Source organism: Oncorhynchus keta, chromosome 1, assembly GCF_023373465.1.
Source record: "Oncorhynchus keta strain PuntledgeMale-10-30-2019 chromosome 1, Oket_V2, whole genome shotgun sequence".
In the NCBI taxonomy this organism is placed as follows: Eukaryota; Metazoa; Chordata; class Actinopteri; order Salmoniformes; family Salmonidae; genus Oncorhynchus; species Oncorhynchus keta.
The window spans coordinates 97,404,875-97,423,411 of record NC_068421.1 but is presented as its reverse complement, the minus strand read 5'-3'; the positions used below and the strand labels follow the sequence as shown (position 1 = coordinate 97,423,411).

The 18,537-nt window shown below is 43.2% G+C and overlaps 1 protein-coding gene across 1 annotated transcript in view; it reads left to right on the top strand.

The window, feature by feature from the left end:
- LOC127908780 (gamma-aminobutyric acid receptor subunit gamma-3) overlaps positions 1 to 18,537 on the top strand; it is a 361,942-nt gene that overhangs the window by 77,835 nt on the left and 265,570 nt on the right. Inside the window, exon 3 of the mRNA XM_052468107.1 lies at positions 3,481 to 3,548. Coding sequence (XP_052324067.1) covers positions 3,481 to 3,548 — 68 coding nt within the window. The remainder of the gene's footprint in view (positions 1 to 3,480; positions 3,549 to 18,537) is intronic.

Here is an 18,537-nt window from a genome sequence, read left to right as displayed (position 1 = left end):
GAAAATAAAAGATTAAATTTAGAGAATCGGAGGATTCTAATTTAGTCTGTGAGAATATTATAATGCAGAGATAATAGTAATAATAATAATACTAATTGGATAACGAATCGGCTCTCGGAACTCATTAAGAGGTGGATTCTATCTTCAACGTATTTTTAAATGCTTTATTATCCAAATGTTTAAAGTGCGTGCGGGCGACGGAGAGAAAACAAAATGGCGCAGTTTGAGGCTATGAAGCGGAGAGTGATGCGGGAGATAAAAATACGGGAAAAATAAAGCTTATTCAATATGAATGTGGTTTACATTCTGTCACAAATAACACAACAAACAAAACAGTCAAACATTTATTTATTATTAAAGACGGAAGGAATGTTGCTACTTAAGTTATTTTGATCCAAAGCCATGAATGAGTGAGTCATTCAGCTGTTGTGGCGGTATGGAAATTGGAGTGGGTCCAAGATGTGAGGGAGGATGCATGTCATGGCTACAGACGTGATGGGTCGGTAGTCATTTAGAGAGGTTACCTTGGTGTTGTTGGGCACAGGGACTATGGGTGGTCTGCTTGAAACATGTTGGTATTACAGACTGGTTCAGGGAAAGGTTGAAAAGGTCAGTGAAGACACTTGCCAGTTGGTTAGCGCATGCTCTGTGTACGTGTCCTGGTAATCCGTCTGACCCTGCGGCCTTGTGAATGTTGACCTGTTTAAAGGTCTTACTCACATCGGCTGCGGAGATGCCTTCATGCATGTGTCAGTGTTGCTTGCATCGAAGCGAACATAGAATCAACGCCTGGAAGTCGTGTGTTGGTAATGGGAGTTTTTAGATGATTCAGGACATCTGTCCTACTATATCCAATTAGGCTCAGAGCCCCCTTCCAACTGGTGGAGAAAATAGGGCTGGTTTCCAGTGAGTACTGAAAGCTAGAACAGGTGTCATTGAAAACTCTTAGGTATTTTTGGTCATGTGTAAAGACTAACTCCTGTGTACATGTATTTTTGGTCATGTGTAAAGACTAACTACTGGGTACATGTATTTTTGGTCATGTGTAAAGACTAACTACTGGGTACATGTATTTTTGGTCATGTGTAAAGACTAACTACTGGGTACATGTATTGGATCATTTTTTATAATTACCTGAAAGTCACCTAATCACCATTAAAGGGATTTTCTGGTATTGTTTCTGGTATATCTATAATATTTCAACCGGACAATAACCTCATCAAAATAAAAGGGAGACAAGAAATACACTCTCTCCGGATTGGGCATGAAAAGCTCTGTGACACGTCAGGGTCCACTCATTCAGACTGCTCTTACTCCCTCATTTATCATAATACAAGCCTGAAAACATTTCTAAAGACTGTTGACATCTAGTGGAAGGCATAGGAACTGCAATATGAGTCCCAAGTCAATGGATACTGTAATGGCATTGAATAGAAAACTACAAAACCAAAACTACTTCCTGAATGGATTTTTCTCAGGTTATCACCTGCCAATTCAGTTCTGTTACACTCACAGACACTATTGTAACAGTTTTGGAAAGTTTAGAGTGTTTTCTATCCAAATCTACCAGTTATATGCATATCATATCTTCTCGGGGTATCAGGCTGTTTAATTTGGGCATGCTTTTCATCCAAAATTCCGAATGCTGCCCCCTTCCCTAGAGAAGTTAATGTATTCTAGATATGTGGTAGTGGAGTAGTGGTCTGAGGGAACACACTTAATGTATTGTAGAGTAGTGGTCTGAGGGAACACACTTAATGTATAATGTACTCCCTCCTCTCCCAGCTCTCCCAGCTCTCCCTGCTCTCCCTACTCTCCCTCATCTCCCAGCTCTCCCTCATCTCCCAGCTCTCCCACCTCTCCCAGCTCTCCCAGCTCTCCCTGCTCTCCCTCCTCTCACTACTCCCCCTCCTCTCCCTGCTCTCCCTACTCTCCCTGCTCTCCCTGCTCTCCCTCCTCTCCCAGCTCTCCCTGCTCTCCCTGCTCTCCCTACTCTCCCTCCTCTCCCTACTCCCCCTCCTCTCCCAGCTCTCCCAGCTCTCCCGGCTCTCCCTGCTCTCCCTGCTCTCCCTCCTCTCCTTGCTCTCCCTCCTCTCCCAGCTCTCCCTACTCTCCCGGCTCTCCCTGCTCTCCCTGCTCTCCCTCCTCTCCCTCCTCTCCCTGCTCTCCCTGCTCTCCCTGCTCTCCCTCCTCTCCCAGCTCTCCCTGCTCTCCCTGCTCTCCCTCCTCTCCCTGCTCTCCCTGCTCTCCCTCCTCTCCCTGCTCTCCCTCCTCTCCCTGCTCTCCCTCCTCTCCCTGCTCTCCCTGCTCTCCCTGCTCTCCCTCCTCTCCCTGCTCTCCCAGCTCTCCCTGCTCTCCCTGCTCTCCCTCCTCTCCCTGCTCTCCCTGCTCTCCCTGCTCTCCCTCCTCTCCCTGCTCTCCCTCCTCTCCCTGCTCTCCCTCCTCTCCCTGCTCTCCCTCCTCTCCCTGCTCTCCCTGCTCTCCCTGCTCTCCCTCCTCTCCCTGCTCTCCCTGCTCTCCCTGCTCTCCCTCCTCTCCCTGCTCTCCCTGCTCTCCCTCCTCTCCCTGCTCTCCCTCCTCTCCCTGCTCTCCCTCCTCTCCCTGCTCTCCCTGCTCTCCCTGCCTCCCTCCTCTCCCTGCTCTCCCAGCTCTCCCAGCTCTCCCTGCTCTCCCTCCTCTCCCTGCTCTCCCAGCTCTCCCTGCTCTCCTGCTCTCCCTCCTCTCCCTGCTCTCCCTCCTCTCCCTGCTCTCCCTCCTCTCCCTGCTCTCCCTCCTCTCCCTGCTCTCCCAGCTCTCCCTGCTCTCCTGCTCTCCCAGCTCTCCCTGCTCTCCCTGCTCTCCCTCCTCTCCCTGCTCTCCCAGCTCTCCCAGCTCTCCCTGCTCTCCCTGCCTCCCTCCTCTCCCTGCTCTCCCTCCTCTCCCTCTCTCCCAGCTCTCCCTGCTCTCCCTCCTCTCCCTGCTCTCCCAGCTCTCCCTGCTGTCCCTCCTCTCCCTGCTCTCCCTCCTCTCCCAGCTCTCCCTGCTGTCCCTCCTCTCCCAGCTCTCCCTGCTCTCCCAGCTCTCCCTGCTCTCCCTCCTCTCCCTGCTCTCCCTCCTCTCCCTGCTCTCCCTCCTCTCCCTGCTCTCCCTGCTCTCCCTCCTCTCCCAGCTCTCCCTGCTCTCCCTCCTCCCCACATACCACATGTTGTCCATCATCGTTACATAATTCTCCACAGATTAAAATATTGTAATTTTGTCAGTATGAGACCCACTTCCCACTAATACTGACAAAATTACAATATTTTAATCTGTGGACAATTATGGAACGATGATGGACAACATATGATATGACGGCGCCGTGGTAAATTAATGAATTAATGAAAGCGTGAATGAATTGATAAATGATCGTGTGAGTTAATGAATACAGGTGTGAATGAAGCGATGAGTGAATGGGTGAATGAGTTCCATTACTAAATCTTAAAATGCTCTTTCCCTTTGCAGTTAAACCAACGGTCATAGATGTGGACATCTATGTGAACAGCATTGGACCGGTGTCATCCATAGATATGGTATGATAATAATTACATTAATAATCATTTGTTGTGCAGAATGCAGATTGAAATGTCGAGCCTGTACACACACACACACACACACACACACACACACACACACACACACACACACACACACACACACACACACACACACACACACACACACACACACACACACACACACACACATGCTACCCAACCAGGGCCGGGTGGGGCCTGTTTTTTCATCCACAACTAGCTAGCGTATCATTTTTTTTTTAAATACTAAAATGACTTGATTTCTGGACCAGTGTATGTTTGCTCCTGCTCTGCTGCACCAGCAGTGCACCTCTCCTGATGTGATGTAGTCTACAACATGTGTGTGTGTCTGGTGGTTGTTGCTGATGCTAGCTACTAGTCGCAGTCGTCGCTATGGATACGGACGAAGTGAAATTGAAACTCAAAATCCCAAATGACATTTTGGAAAATCTTTTGATTTAGTTGCTGAAACTAAAGATGTCCACAAGCCATGTGAAGTGTCAAGCTTGCCACCCCCCCCCCCCTCGATTTTGAAATATGATAGCAAGAGAACCTGCACCTCCTCTCTCCATTGACCGAGGATGCAGCGGCCGCTGCGCAACAGGAGCAGTCTGTAACAAAGCATGACATAATTTCTCTCTGCCCCAAGGCAGTTACTGGCTAAAGTCAAATCAGGAACCTAAAAACAAATGTGTAGCTTTCTGTAGCAGGATATTAAGCCCTTTCACACAGTTCAAGGAAGTGGTTTTCTTGATTTAGCTAATAGGAGCTAATAAACGTGGACTAGTCATGGACGCATCCTCCGTTGACACTGTGCTCCCTGACCCCGCAAACCACGGAGGTGACACAAACATGCTGCTGAAAAGAGGATTGAAGTGGGCCAATATCAACAAAGCAATAGCTGATGTAAATGACTTGGGGTCCATATATGTGGACCGTCGATTATTGTAAGGTTAACTACATGGCAATAACCTGCCATTACATTGAGTTCCAGCTGAGAAGCAGAGTGCTAGCTAGAGAGATGCCCCCCCCCCCCCCCCCCCTCTGGAAGATGAGAAAACATAGTAAGATGAATCATGACTGTGCTTTTTTTTTCGATCCGAAAGAGGGGGGGGGGATCCATATTCCAACGATTTTGGAATATAACGTTCAACGAGTAGGTGTCCACATACCATTGGTCAGGTGGTATATTTGTACTGAATAGCCCACTGAAAAGGGTTTTTGGGGGGGCCGCCATGCCGAAATAGTTGAAGTTTTGGATAGGCCTATTTAACCCGTTATTGCTGGTTCTGAATAACAGTGGTGAAACACAGAACATATCCACAACAAACAGCACTCAAAACTCTAAGCAGAATAATACATTATTATGATTCATTTTCTCCACTCTTATTGTGTGCTCTGGAGCTGGTTTATCATCAAGGATCTCGCTGTACTTTGCTCCGTTCATCTTTCTCTCCATCCTGACTAGTCTCCCAGTCCCTGCCGCTGACAAACATCCCCACAGCATGATGCTGCCACCACCATGCTTCACCATAGGGATGGTGCCCGGTTTCCTCCAGACGTGACGCTTGGCATTCAGGCCAAAGAGTTCAACCTTGGTTTCATCAGACCAAACAATCTTGTTTCTCATGGTCTGAGAGTCTTTAGGTGCCTTTTGGCGAACTCAAAATGGCTGTTGTGCCTTTCACTGAGGAGTGGCTTCCGTCTGGCCACTCTACCAAATAAACATCAAAGAAAAGTATAGAACATCGTCACAACGGAATTCTCTTTTGAAAACCAAATGCTTGAAAGGAAAACAGTTCACAAATTAAAGTAATGTAGTATGTAGGGAATAGTGCACCATAGACAGCTTTACTAAACCAATGGACAGCTTTATACAGTGCCTTGCGAAAGTATTCTGCCCCCTTGAACTTTGCGACCTTTTGCCACATTTCAGGCTTCAAACATAAAGATATAAAACTGTATTTTTTTGTGAAGAATCAACAACAAGTGGGACACAATCATGAAGTGGAACAACATTTATTGAATATTTCAAACTTTTTTAACAAATCAAAAACTGAAAAATTGGGCGAGCAACATTATTCAGCCCCTTTACTTTCAGTGCAGCAAACTCTCTCCAGAAGTTCAGTGAGGATCTCTGAATGATCCAATGTTGACCTAAATGACTAATGATGATAAATACAATCCACCTGTGTGTAATCAAGTCTCCGTATAAATGCACCTGCACTGTGATAGTCTCAGAGGTCCGTTAAAAGCGCAGAGAGCATCATGAAGAACAAGGAACACACCAGGCACGTCCGATATACTGTTGTGAAGAAGTTTAAAGCCGGATTTGGATACAAAAAGATTCCCCAAGCTTTAAACATCCCAAGTAGCACTGTGCAAGCGATAATATTGAAATGGAAGGAGTATCAGACCACTGTAAATTACATTTACATTTACATTTAAGTCATTTAGCAGACGCTCTTATCCAGAGCGACTTACAAATTGGTGCATTCACCTTATGACATCGAGTGGAACAGCCACTTTACAATAGTGCATCTAAATCTTTTAAGGGGGGTGAGAAGGATTACTTTATCCTATCCTAGGTATTCCTTAAAGAGGTGGGGTTTCAGGTGTCTCCGGAAGGTGGTGATTGACTCCGCTGTCCTGGCGTCATGAGGGAGTTTGTTCCACCAAACTTTCAGCTCATACAAGGAGAAGACTGATCAGAGATGCATCCAAGAGGCCCATGATCACTATGGATGAACTGCAGAGATCTACAGCTGAGGTGGGACACTCTGTCCATAGGACAACAATCAGTCATATATTGCACAAATCTGGCCTTTATGGAAGAGTGGCAAGAAGAAAGCCATTTCTTAAAGATATCCATAAAAAGTGTTGTTTAAAGTTTGCCACAAGCCACCTGGGAGACACACCAAACATGTGGAAGAAGGTGCTCTGGTCAGATGAAACCAAAATTGAATTTTTTGGCAACAATGCAAAACGTTATGTTTGGCGTAAAAGCAACACAGCTCATCACCCTGAACACACCATCCCCACTGTCAAACATGGTGGTGGCAGCATCATGGTTTGGGCCTGATTTTCTTCAGCAGGGACAGGGAAGGTGGTTAAAATTGATGGGAAGATGGATGGAGCCAAATACAGGACCATTCTGGAAGAAAACCTGATGGAGTATGCAAAAGACCTGAGACTGGGACGGAGATTTGTCTTCCAACAAGACAATGATCCAAAACATAAAGCAATATCTACAATGGAATGGTTCAAAAATAAACATATCCAGGTGTTAGAATGGCCAAGTTAAAGTCCAGACCTGAATCCAGTCGAGAATCTGTGGAAAGAACTGAAAACTGCTGTTCACAAATGCTCTCCATCCAACCTCACTGAGCTCGAGTTGTTTTGCAAGGAGGAATGGGAAAAAATGTCAGTCTCTCGATGTGCAAAACTGATAGAGACATACCCCAAGCGACTTACAGCTGTAATCGCAGCAAAAGGTGGCGCTACAAAGTATTAACTTTGCACGCCCAATTTTTCAGTTTTTGATTTGTTAAAAAGATTTGAAATATCCAATAAATGTCGTTCCACTTCATGATTGTGTCCCACTTGTTGTTGATTCTTCACAAAAAAATATAGTTTTATATATTTATGTTTGAAGCCTGAAATGTGGCAAAAGGTCGCAAAGTTCAAGGGGGCCGAATACTTTCGCAAGGCACTGTAAATCAGATGGACAGCTTTACTAAACAGATGGACATCTTTACTAAACAGATGGACAGCTTTACTAAACAGATGGACAGCTTTACGAAACAGATGGACAGCTTTACTAAACAGATGGACAGCTTTATAAATCAGATGGACAGCTTTACGAATCAGATGGACAGCTTTACGAAACAGATGGACAGCTTTACTAAACAGATGGACATCTTTACTAAACAGATGGACATCTTTACTAAACAGATGGTCAGCTTTACTAAACAGATGAACAGCTTTACGAAACAGATGGACAGCTTTACGAAACAGATGGACAGCTTTACTAAACAGATGGACAGCTTTACGAAACCGATGGACAGCTTTACTAAACCGATGGACAGCTTTACTAAAAAGATGGACAGCTTTACGAAACAGATGGACAGCTTTACGAAACAGATGGACAGCTTTACGAAACAGATGGACAGCTTTACGAAACAGATGGACAGCTTTACTAAACAGATGGACAGCTTTACATACCTTAAGGGAAGATTTCGGCAGTACCTGTATGGTTAGTGAGAAAGTCCATATTGCAAATGTACGGTCCCTTACTAGACGTCCGGATCGTTTGTAAACAGATGGACGGCGTCGGGCTAAACGGCAGGGCCGGACCTACCAGGAAGTCATCAAATGAACGTTGTCGGACATTCGGTTTCCGTTTTACAAAAAATAATAAGATTTATGTCATTTTTCCCATGTCCCGGAAATTCCCACAAGAGGGCATAAGCAATCATATGGCTATTGCTACAAAACATCAGACATCACGGTGGGGCCTTATCTCGAAAACTGAAAATATTTAGAAGCCGAACTGTGGTGAGCGTAGGGGCGGCATAATGGGCAGTTGGCCCCTAACAAGATGGCGTCTAGGCCTCAACGGTTTTTGAGTTATGGCCATTTATCTGGGATTAAAGGTCCAAAATGAAAATAGAGAAATTATTTTTCCACTTCACGTCAAAGTCAAGGAGCCTCCGGTGTCAATAAAAAAAGAACCAGCCATTTATCTATCGTCATTTAAGAGAAATCGTTCAACGACACCTTGGTGATGTTCACGGATAGGTGTTTTTTTTTCAACGGTTACAGATCCAGTTGCAGGTTGTTCTTACGAATCTTTTTAAAGTGTGCTGCGGAGCTCTGCAGATTTCTGTGATTTTCTATGATTTTCTGAAATAACACACACTCACTAAACCCTCCGTAAATAACTCAGTTCTTAACGTAAAGACTTAAAACTCAGGATTCTGTAAAGGCATACCCCAATCATGATATGAGTTTATTTATAGCTTCCTGTGCCAACCGGAAGTGCCTTTAATGGTGTCACAGTGGCAGTTTCCATGGGTTAAAAGGTGAGATCTTTTCAAAACTTCATATGTGTGACTAGGTAACCCTCATGAACTGTAAATCGGTCATTTCTCCCAACAGATGTCAAAGAAAATCTCTCACACGCACACACAGCAAGGATGGAGTGAAAAGTGCGGTTCTCAAAGACACAGAGAGCAGGCAATGGCATAAACATAATAATCTCTAGGCCGTGCCGAGTTCAACGAGATATCCCGCTTGACCGTAGCTCGCTCGGTCTAAGCGCAGCGACCATTAGAAAATTAGGCCCAAAATGAAGCCTGCCCCACAACGTCATTTGCTTTTGGGTGACAGTGAGAGAACCGTTAGGGTGAGAAGCACAATTCGACCTCAGGTACGTTCCTAAGGTCCTTCCAATCCGTGCAAGCCTAACGTTGACCGTGTGGCATTAACCCTTAATAGTTAAAAGAAGGTGTTTACTTCAAAGAGTTTGCATTGACTTCTCTCCCCATAGGAATACATTGCCTTTACCCCTAAATTCAACCTGAAGTCTATATGGGTTATGAATGCCGTATGAACCTGTCTTTGGTAACAGTCCATCAGGCCAGTATGAGGTCTACCTGTGTTGATTCTAAGCTTCCTGAACCAACCGGAAGTGGTTAAAATCACCCTAAAAGTGTTTTTCCATTACCTGCCTGCAGTTTGATAGACATAGTGCATTCAACCCTGTGTAAATCAGTCAATTCTTAACGTAAGGACTTAAAACTCAGGATTCTGTAAAAGCATAGCCCAGTGAGGATATGTGTTGACTTATAGCTTCCTGTGACAACCGGAAGTGCCTTAATTGGTGTCTCAGGGGCTGTTTCGAGGGGTTAAAAAAGTCAGATCTGTCTAAAACTTCATATGTGTGATTAGGCAACCCCCATGAACTGTAAATCAGTCATTTTTCCCATAAAATTTCAAAGGAAAACTAAATCACACAGACACACAACTTGGAAGGAGGGACGTATTGGGGTTTGTAGAGACAGACAGTGCCTCCAATAGTTAGCTTTGTTCGAGCTAAAAAAACAACCGTCAGACCTAGAGTTCCGAAACTTTAGAAACCTGTTCTAGACCTCGGGTCGATGTGCGTGGTGAGTTAGGTGGCTCTAGAAGGTTCTCGGACCGAGAAATAGCCTCGTACATTTGCAATGACTTCAATTCATTTTGACCATTACGAAAATGGCGACATTTAGAAAAGTCTCAGAGACACAAGACTAGGTGCATTGAAACCGGCTCGGCCCATAGAGACGGACCCCAACGTTTATCGATTGCTCATTCAAGGACCCCATAGCAAGGCATGGAAAAAGTGGATTTTCAGCACCAATTAGGGTTTTACTCGGGCACCGAAGGACCTATCGAGCCGAAACTCGGGATTCTGGGTCGCCTCACATAGGCCTTCACATAATGTCCGACCTGGACCCGCAGCTAGAACGTAACTATGTGTTTTACGTTTTTATTATGTTTTAAACTAATGGCGCTGTGAATTATGGGCCTGCTCTGACATATATGATAGTTGGCTTCTAAATGAGTTGGAAAAAGTGGGTTTGGTGTCAATTGGTATCAGTTTGGTGTCAAAATGACATCTAATTGACTGATGGACACTGACTTGCTAGTTGACTTTTGTACATTTGCAATATGTTTAAACGGAGAGGGACCATCACCAAAATGGCATTCTGAAATCAACACAAAAAATGGCATCACCATAGTCTCCAGACTGTGCCGAGTTCAACGAGACGCCCCGCTTGACCGTAGCTCGCTCTGAGTGCAGTGACCTTGAAAAAGCAGAACCAAAATGAAGCCTGGCCCTCAATGTCATTTGCTTTTGGGTGACAGTGAGAGAACCGTTAGGGTGAGAAGCACAATTCGACCTCAGGTACGTTCCTAAGGTCCTCCTGATCCGTGCAAGCCTAACCTTGACCCTGTGGCATTAACCCTTAACAGTTAAAAGAAGGTGTTTACATCAAAGAGTTTGCATTGACTTCTCTCCCCATAGGAATACATTGCCTGCACCTCTAAATTCAACCTGAAGCCTATGTGGGTTATGAATGCCTTATGAACCTGTCTTCTATGACAGTCCATCAGACCACTATGAGGTCTACCTGTGTCGATTCTAAGCTTCCTGGAGCAACCGGAAGTGGTTAGATTGACCCAAAAGGAGTTTTGATGTACATAACCTTCAAAGGTGAAAATGACTGCATTCAACACTGTGTAGATCATAGATCAGTCAATTCTTAACTTAAAGACTTAAAACTCAGGATTCTGTAAGTGTTTATGTCTATCAAGACATGTGTTTACTTATAGCTTCCTGTGCCAACCGGAAGTGCCTTTAATTGGGTCACACTGTCTGTTTTGAAGGGTTAGAAAAGTCACATCTCTCCAAAACTTCATATGTGTGACCAGGTAACCCTCAAACTGTAAATCAGTCATTTCTCCCAGCAGACGTCAAAGAAAAGCTCTCACACGCACACACAGCAAGGATGGAGTGAAAAAGTGTGGTTCTCAAAGACACAGAGAGCAGGCAATGGCATAAACATAATCTCTAGGCCGTGCCGAGTTCAAAAGATATCCCGCTTGACCGTAGCTCGCTCGGTCTGAGCGCAGCGACCATTAGAAAAGTAGGCCCAAAATGAAGCCTGCCCCACAACGTCATTTGCTTTTGGGTGACAGTGAGAGAACCGTTAGGGTGAAAGCACAATTCGACCTCAGGTATGTTCCTAAGGTCCTTCCGATCCCTGGCAAGCCTAACGTTGACCGTGTGGCATTAACCCTTAATAGTTAAAAGAAGGTGTTTACTTCAAACAGTTTGCATTGACTTCTCTCCCCATAGGAATACATTGCCTTTACCCCTAAATTCAACCTGAAGTCTATATGGGTTATGAATGCCGTATGAACCTGTCTTTGGTAACAGTCCATCAGGCCAGTATGAGGTCTACCTGTATTGATTCTAAGCTTCCTGGACCAACCGGAAGTGGTTAAAATCACCCTAAAAGTGTTTTTCCATTACCTGCCTGCAGTTTGATAGACATAGTGCATTCAACCCTGTGTAAATCAGTCAATTCTTAACGTAAGGACTTAAAACTCAGGATTCTGTAAAAGCATACCCCAGTGAGGATATGTGTTGACTTATAGCTTCCTGTGCCAACCGGAAGTGCCTTAATTGGTGTCTCAGGGGCTGTTTCGAGGGGTTAAAAAAGTCAGATCTGTCCAAAACTTCATATGTGTGATTAGGCAACCCCCATGAACTGTAAATCAGTCATTTTTCCCATAAAATTTCAAAGGAAAACTTAATCACACAGACACACAACTTGGAAGGAGGGACGTATTGGGGTTTGTAGAGACAGACAGTGCCTCCAATAGTTAGCTTTGTTGGAGCTAAAAAGAACCGTCAGACCTACAGTTCCGAAACTTTAGAAACCTGTTCTAGACCTCGGGTCGATAGTGCGTGGTGAGTTAGGTGGCTCTAGAAGGTTCTCGGACCGAGAAATAGCCTCGTACATTTGCAATGTCTTCAATTGGAAAGCTGCCGCAGTCATCCCCCTCTTCAAAGGAGGAGACACCCTGGACCCAAACTGCTATAGACCTATATCCATCCTGCCCTGCCTATCTAAGGTCTTCGAAAGCCAAGTCAACAAACAGGTCACTGACCATCTCGAATCCCACCGTACCTTCTCCGCTGTGCAATCTGGTTTCGAGCCGGTCACGGGTGCACCTCAGCCACACTCAAGGTACTAAATGATATCATAACCGCCATCGATAAAAGACAGTACTGTGCAGCCGTCTTCATCGGGTCGCCAAGGCTTTCGACTCTGTCAATCACCAAATTCTTATCGGCAGACTCAACAGCCTCGGTTTTTCGGATGACTGCCTTGCCTGGTTCACCAATTACTTTGCAGACAGAGTTCAGTGTGTCAAATCAGAGGGCATGCTGTCCGGTCCTCTGGCAGTCTCTATGGGGTGCCACAGGGTTCAATTCTCGGGCCGACTCTTTTCTCTGTATATATCAATGATGTTGCTCTTGCTGCGGGCGATTCCCTGATCCACCTCTACGCAGACGACACCATTCTATATACTTTTATAGCCCGTCATTGGACACTGTGCTATCAAACCTCCAAACGAGCTTCAATGCCATACAGCACTCCTTCCGTGGCCTCCAACTGCTCTTAAACGCGAGTAAAACCAAATGCATGCTTTTCAACCGATCGCTGCCTGCACCTGCATGCCCGACTAGCATCACCACCCTGGATGGTTCCAACCTTGAATATGTGGACATCTATAAGTACCTAGGTGTCTGGCTAGACTGCAAACTCTCCTTCCAGACTCACATCAAACATCTCAATCAAAAATCAAATCCAGAGTCGGCTTTCTATTCCGCAACAAAGCCTCCTTCACTCACGCTGCCAAGCTTACCCTAGTAAAACTGACTATCCTACCGATCCTCGACTTCGGCGATGTCATCTACAAAATGGCTTCCAACACTCTACTCAGCAAACTGGATGCAGTCTATCACAGTGCCATCCGTTTTGTCACTAAAGCACCTTATACCACCCACCACTGCGACTTGTATGCTCTAGTCGGCTGGCCCTCACTACATATTCGTCGCCAGACCCACTGGCTCAGGTCATTTACAAGTCCATGCTAGGTAAAGCTCCGCCTTATCTCAGTTCACTGGTCACGATGGCAACACCCATCCGTAGCACGCGCTCCAGCAGGTGTATCTCACTGATCATCCCTAAAGCCAACACCTCATTTGGCCGCCTTTCGTTCCAGTACTCTGCTGCCTGTGACTGGAACGAATTGCAAAAATCGCTGAAGTTGGAGACTTTTATCTCCCTCACCAACTTCAAACATCAGCTATCCGAGCAGCTAACCGATCGCTGCAGCTGTACATAGTCTATAGGTAAATAGCTCACCCTTATTCACCTGCCTCATTCCCATACTGTTTTTATACTGTTTTTATTTATTTACTTTTCTGCTCTTTTGCACACCAATATCACCAATATCTCTACCTGTACATGCCCATCTGATCATTTATCACTCCAGTGTTAATCTGCAAAATTGTATTATTCGCCTACCTCCTCATGCCTTTTGCACACATTGTATATAGATTGCCCATTTTTTTCTACTGTGTTATTGACTAGTTAATTGTTTACTCCATGTGTAACTCTGTGTTGTCTGTTCACACTGCTATGCTTTATCTTGGCCAGGTCGCAGTTGCAAATGAGAACTTGTTCTCAACTAGCCTACCTGGTTAAATAAAGGTGAAATAAAAATAAAAATAAAATAAAAATTCATTTTGACCATTACGAAAATGGCGACATTTAGAAAAGTCTCAGAGACACAAGACTAGGTGCATTGAAACCGGCTCGGGCCATAGAGACGGACCCCAACGTTTCGGTCCGATAGCTCATTCAAGGACCCCATAGCAAGGCATTGAAAAAATTGGATTTTCAGCACCAATTAGGGTTTTACTCGGGCACCGAAGGACCTATTGAGCCGAAACTCGGGATTCGGGGTCGCCTCACATAGGCCTTCACATAATGTCTGACCTGGACCCGCAGCTAGAACGTAACTATGTGTTTTACGTTTTTATTATGTTTTAAACTAATGGCGCTGTGAATTATGGGCCTGCTCTGACATATGTGATAGTTGGCTTCTAAATGAGTTGGAAAAAGTGGGTTTGGTGTCAATTGGTATCAGTTTGGTGTCAGAATGACATCTAATTGACTGGTGGACACTGACTTGCTAGTTGACTTTTGTACATTAGCAATATGTTTAAACGGAGAGGGACCATCACCAAAAGTGACATTCTGAAATCAACCCTAACGAGCCATGGAGATGAACCAGAATCACTGCCCAGCCATCCCGAGTTCATCGGGCCAGTCAATTTCACATTCCTGCAGGATTTTTATAGCATGACAAATTCGTGATGGTACCTGCCCATTGAACCATATTGCAAATGCACAGTGACTTTGCAAAAGTGAGAAAACATAAACAAATGGACATGATGAAATCAACACAACGAGTGATGGAAATGTACAACTATCACTGCTCGGCCATCTTGTGTTCATCAGACCAGTCAATTTTGCATTTTTGAGCATGTCAAATTTCATATGGTAAATGCACATTGAAACATATTGCAAATGCACGTGCACTTACAATATGATTCTATAGTGAAAAAAAATCACCTAATGTTCATGATGAAATCAACACAACGAGTGATGGAAATGTACAACTATCACTGCTCGGCCATTCTGTGTTCATCAGACCAGTCAATTTTGCATTTTTGAGCATGTCAAATTTCATATGGTAAATGCACATTGAAACATATATTGCAAATGCACGTGCACTTACAATATGATTCTATAGTGAAAAAAATCACCTAACGGAGATGATGAAATCAACACAACGAGTGATGGAAATGTACAACTATCACTGCCCGGCCATCCTGTGTTCCCATAGCGAGCATTAATATCAGAATGACCGGTAAATGCATTTACAACCATATTTTTATTTTTGGGTTACCAGTTGCACAACAATGCACGTGCATTTGCAATATGATTCTATAGTGAAAAACATCACCTAATGGACATGATGAAATCAACACAACGAGTGATGGAAATGTACAACTATCACTGCTCGGCCATCCTGTGTCCATCAGACCAGTCAATTTTGCATTTTTGAGCATGTCAAATTTCATATGGTAAATGCACATTGAAACATATTGCAAATGCGCGTGCACTTGCAATATGATTCTATAGTGAAAAAACATCACCTAACGGAGATGATGAAATCAACACAACGAGTGATGGAAATGTACAACTATCACTGCCCGGCCATCCTGTGTTCCCATAGCGAGCATTAATATCAGAATGACCGGTAAATGCATTTACAACCATATTTTTATTTTTGGGTTACCAGTTGCACAACAATGCACGTGCATTTGCAATATGATTCTATAGTGAAAAAACATCACCTAATGGACATGATGAAATCAACACAACGAGTGATGGAAATGTACAACTATCACTGCTCGGCCATCCTGTGTCCATCAGACCAGTCAATTTTGCATTTTTGAGCATGTCAAATTTCATATGGTAAATGCACATTGAAACATATTGCAAATACGCGTGCACTTGCAATATGATTCTATAGTGAAAAACATCACCTAATGGACATGATGAAATCAACACAACGAGTGATGGAAATGTACAACTATCACTGCCCGGCCATCCTGTGTTCCCATAGCGAGCATTAATATCAGAATGACCGGTAAATGCATTTACAAGCATATTTTTTGGGGTTACCAGGTGCCTATTTTCAATCACCAGTTGCACAACATGCGTATCCATCAGAATATTTTAAACAGTCCATAAAGCACTCAGGACGGACTCAATAGATAGAGGGCCGTAGTAGGGTACTCCCATAGCGGGCATGGACAATAGGCGTCCCGGTAAATGCATTTACAACCATATTTTTATTTTTGGGTTACCAGTTGCACAACAATGCACGTGCATTTGCAATATGATTCTATAGTGAAAAAACATCACCTAATGGACATGATGAAATCAACACAACGAGTGATGGAAATGTACAACTATCACTGCTCGGCCATCCTGTGTCCATCAGACCAGTCAATTTTGCATTTTTGAGCATGTCAAATTTCATATGGTAAATGCACATTGAAACATATTGCAAATGCGCGTGCACTTGCAATATGATTCTATAGTGTAAAAACATCACCTAATGGACATGATGAAATCAACACAACGAGTGATGGAAATGTACAACTATCACTGCCCGGCCATCCTGTGTTCCCATAGCGAGCATTAATATCAGAATGACCGGTAAATGCATTTACAAGCATATTTTTGGGGGGTTACCAGGTGCCTATTTTCAATCACCAGTTGCACAACATGCGTATCCATCAGAATATTTTAAACAGTCCATAAAGCACTCAGGACGGACTCCATAGATAGAGGGCCGTAGTAGGGTACTCCCATAGCGGGCATGGACAATAGGCGTCCCGGTAAATGCATTTACAACCATATTTTTATTTTTGGGTTACCAGTTGCACAACAATGCACGTGCATTTGCAATATGATTCTATAGTGAAAAAACATCACCTAATGGACATGATGAAATCAACACAACGAGTGATGGAAAGGAACAACTATCACTGCCAGGCCATCCTGTGTTCATCAGGCCAGTCAATTTCACATTCCTGCAGGATTTTTATAGCATGACAAATTCGTGATGGTACCTGCCCATTGAACCATATTGCAAATGCACAGTGACTTTGCAAAAGTGAGAAAACATAAACAAATGGACATGATGAAATCAACACAAAGAGTGATGGAAAGGTACAACTCTCACTGCTCGGCCATCCTGTGTTCATCAGACCAGTCAATTTTGCATTTTTGAGAAAGGTCAAATTTCATATGGTAAATGCACATTGAAACATATTGCAAATGCACGTGCACTTACAATATGATTCTATAGTGAAACAACATCACCTAACGGAGATGATGAAATCAACACAACGAGTGATGGAAATGTACAACTATCACTGCTCGGCCATCCTGTGTTCATCAGACCAGTCAATTTTGCATTTTTGAGCAAGGTCAAATTTCATATGGTAAATGCACATTGAAACATATTGCAAATGCACGTGCACTTGCAATATGATTATATAGTGAAAAAACATCACAAAATGGACATGATGAAGTCAACACAACGAGTGATGGAAAGGAACAACTATCACTGCCCGGCCATCCCGAGTTCATCAGGCCAGTCAATTTTGCATTTCTGCAGGATTTTGAGCATGTCAAATTTCTTACGTCATTTGGCCCACAAAAAAATTCCTTATGCACAATTTAAAAAAATATATAAAAAATATGATAATAAAATTGGACAAAAGTATATTCATACAGTTCTTACACATGTGTAATTGACAAAAATTGAAAGAATTTCAAAAAACGGTCCAGAAAGCACTTTTTTTTAAGGGTGTGTGAAGTTTTTACAAAATTTTGACATTTTTGACTTTTGACTTTGACTTCCTATGAAATCATATTGAAATTGGACAAAACATATTCCTTATGCGCATGTAAAAAAAAAAAAAAATTACGATAATAAAATTGGACAAAAGTATATTCATACAGTTCTTACACATGTGTAATTGACAAAAAAATCGAAAGAATTTCGAAAAACGGTCCAGAAAGCACTTTTTAAGGGTGTGTGAAGTTTTTACAAAATTTTGACATTTTTGACTTTTGACTTTGACTTCCTATGAAATCATATTGGAATTGGACAAAACATATTCCTTATGCGCATGTAAAAAAAAAAAAAAATATGATAATAAAATTGGACAAAAGTATATTCATACAGTTCTTACACATGTGTAATTGACAAAAAATCGAAAGAATTTCGAAAACGGTCCAGAAAGCACTTTTTTATGGGTGTGTGAAGTTTTTACAAAATTTTGACATTTTTGACTTTTGACTTTGACTTCCTATGAAATCATATTGGAATTGGACAAAACATATTCCTTATGCGCATGTAAAAAAAAAAAAAAAAAAAAAAAAAATTATGATAATAAAATTGTACAAAAGTATATTCATACAGTTCTTACACATGTGTAATTGACAAAAAAATCGAAAGAATTTCGAAAAACGGTCCAGAAAGCACTTTTTTAAGGGGTGATAAGTTTTTGAAAAAAATTTCATTTTTTCAAAATTTTACTTTTGGACATTGACTTGGGTTACATATCCAATATGAAAAACCCCGGTGGAGCGCATTTGCCCCCTGTTGAATTTTTAAAGTGTTACAACTGGCAATTGCCATATGGCATTTGCAATACACTTTGCATGAATCAACGCCGAATTGGGTGGTATTGGCCAATGTGTATATG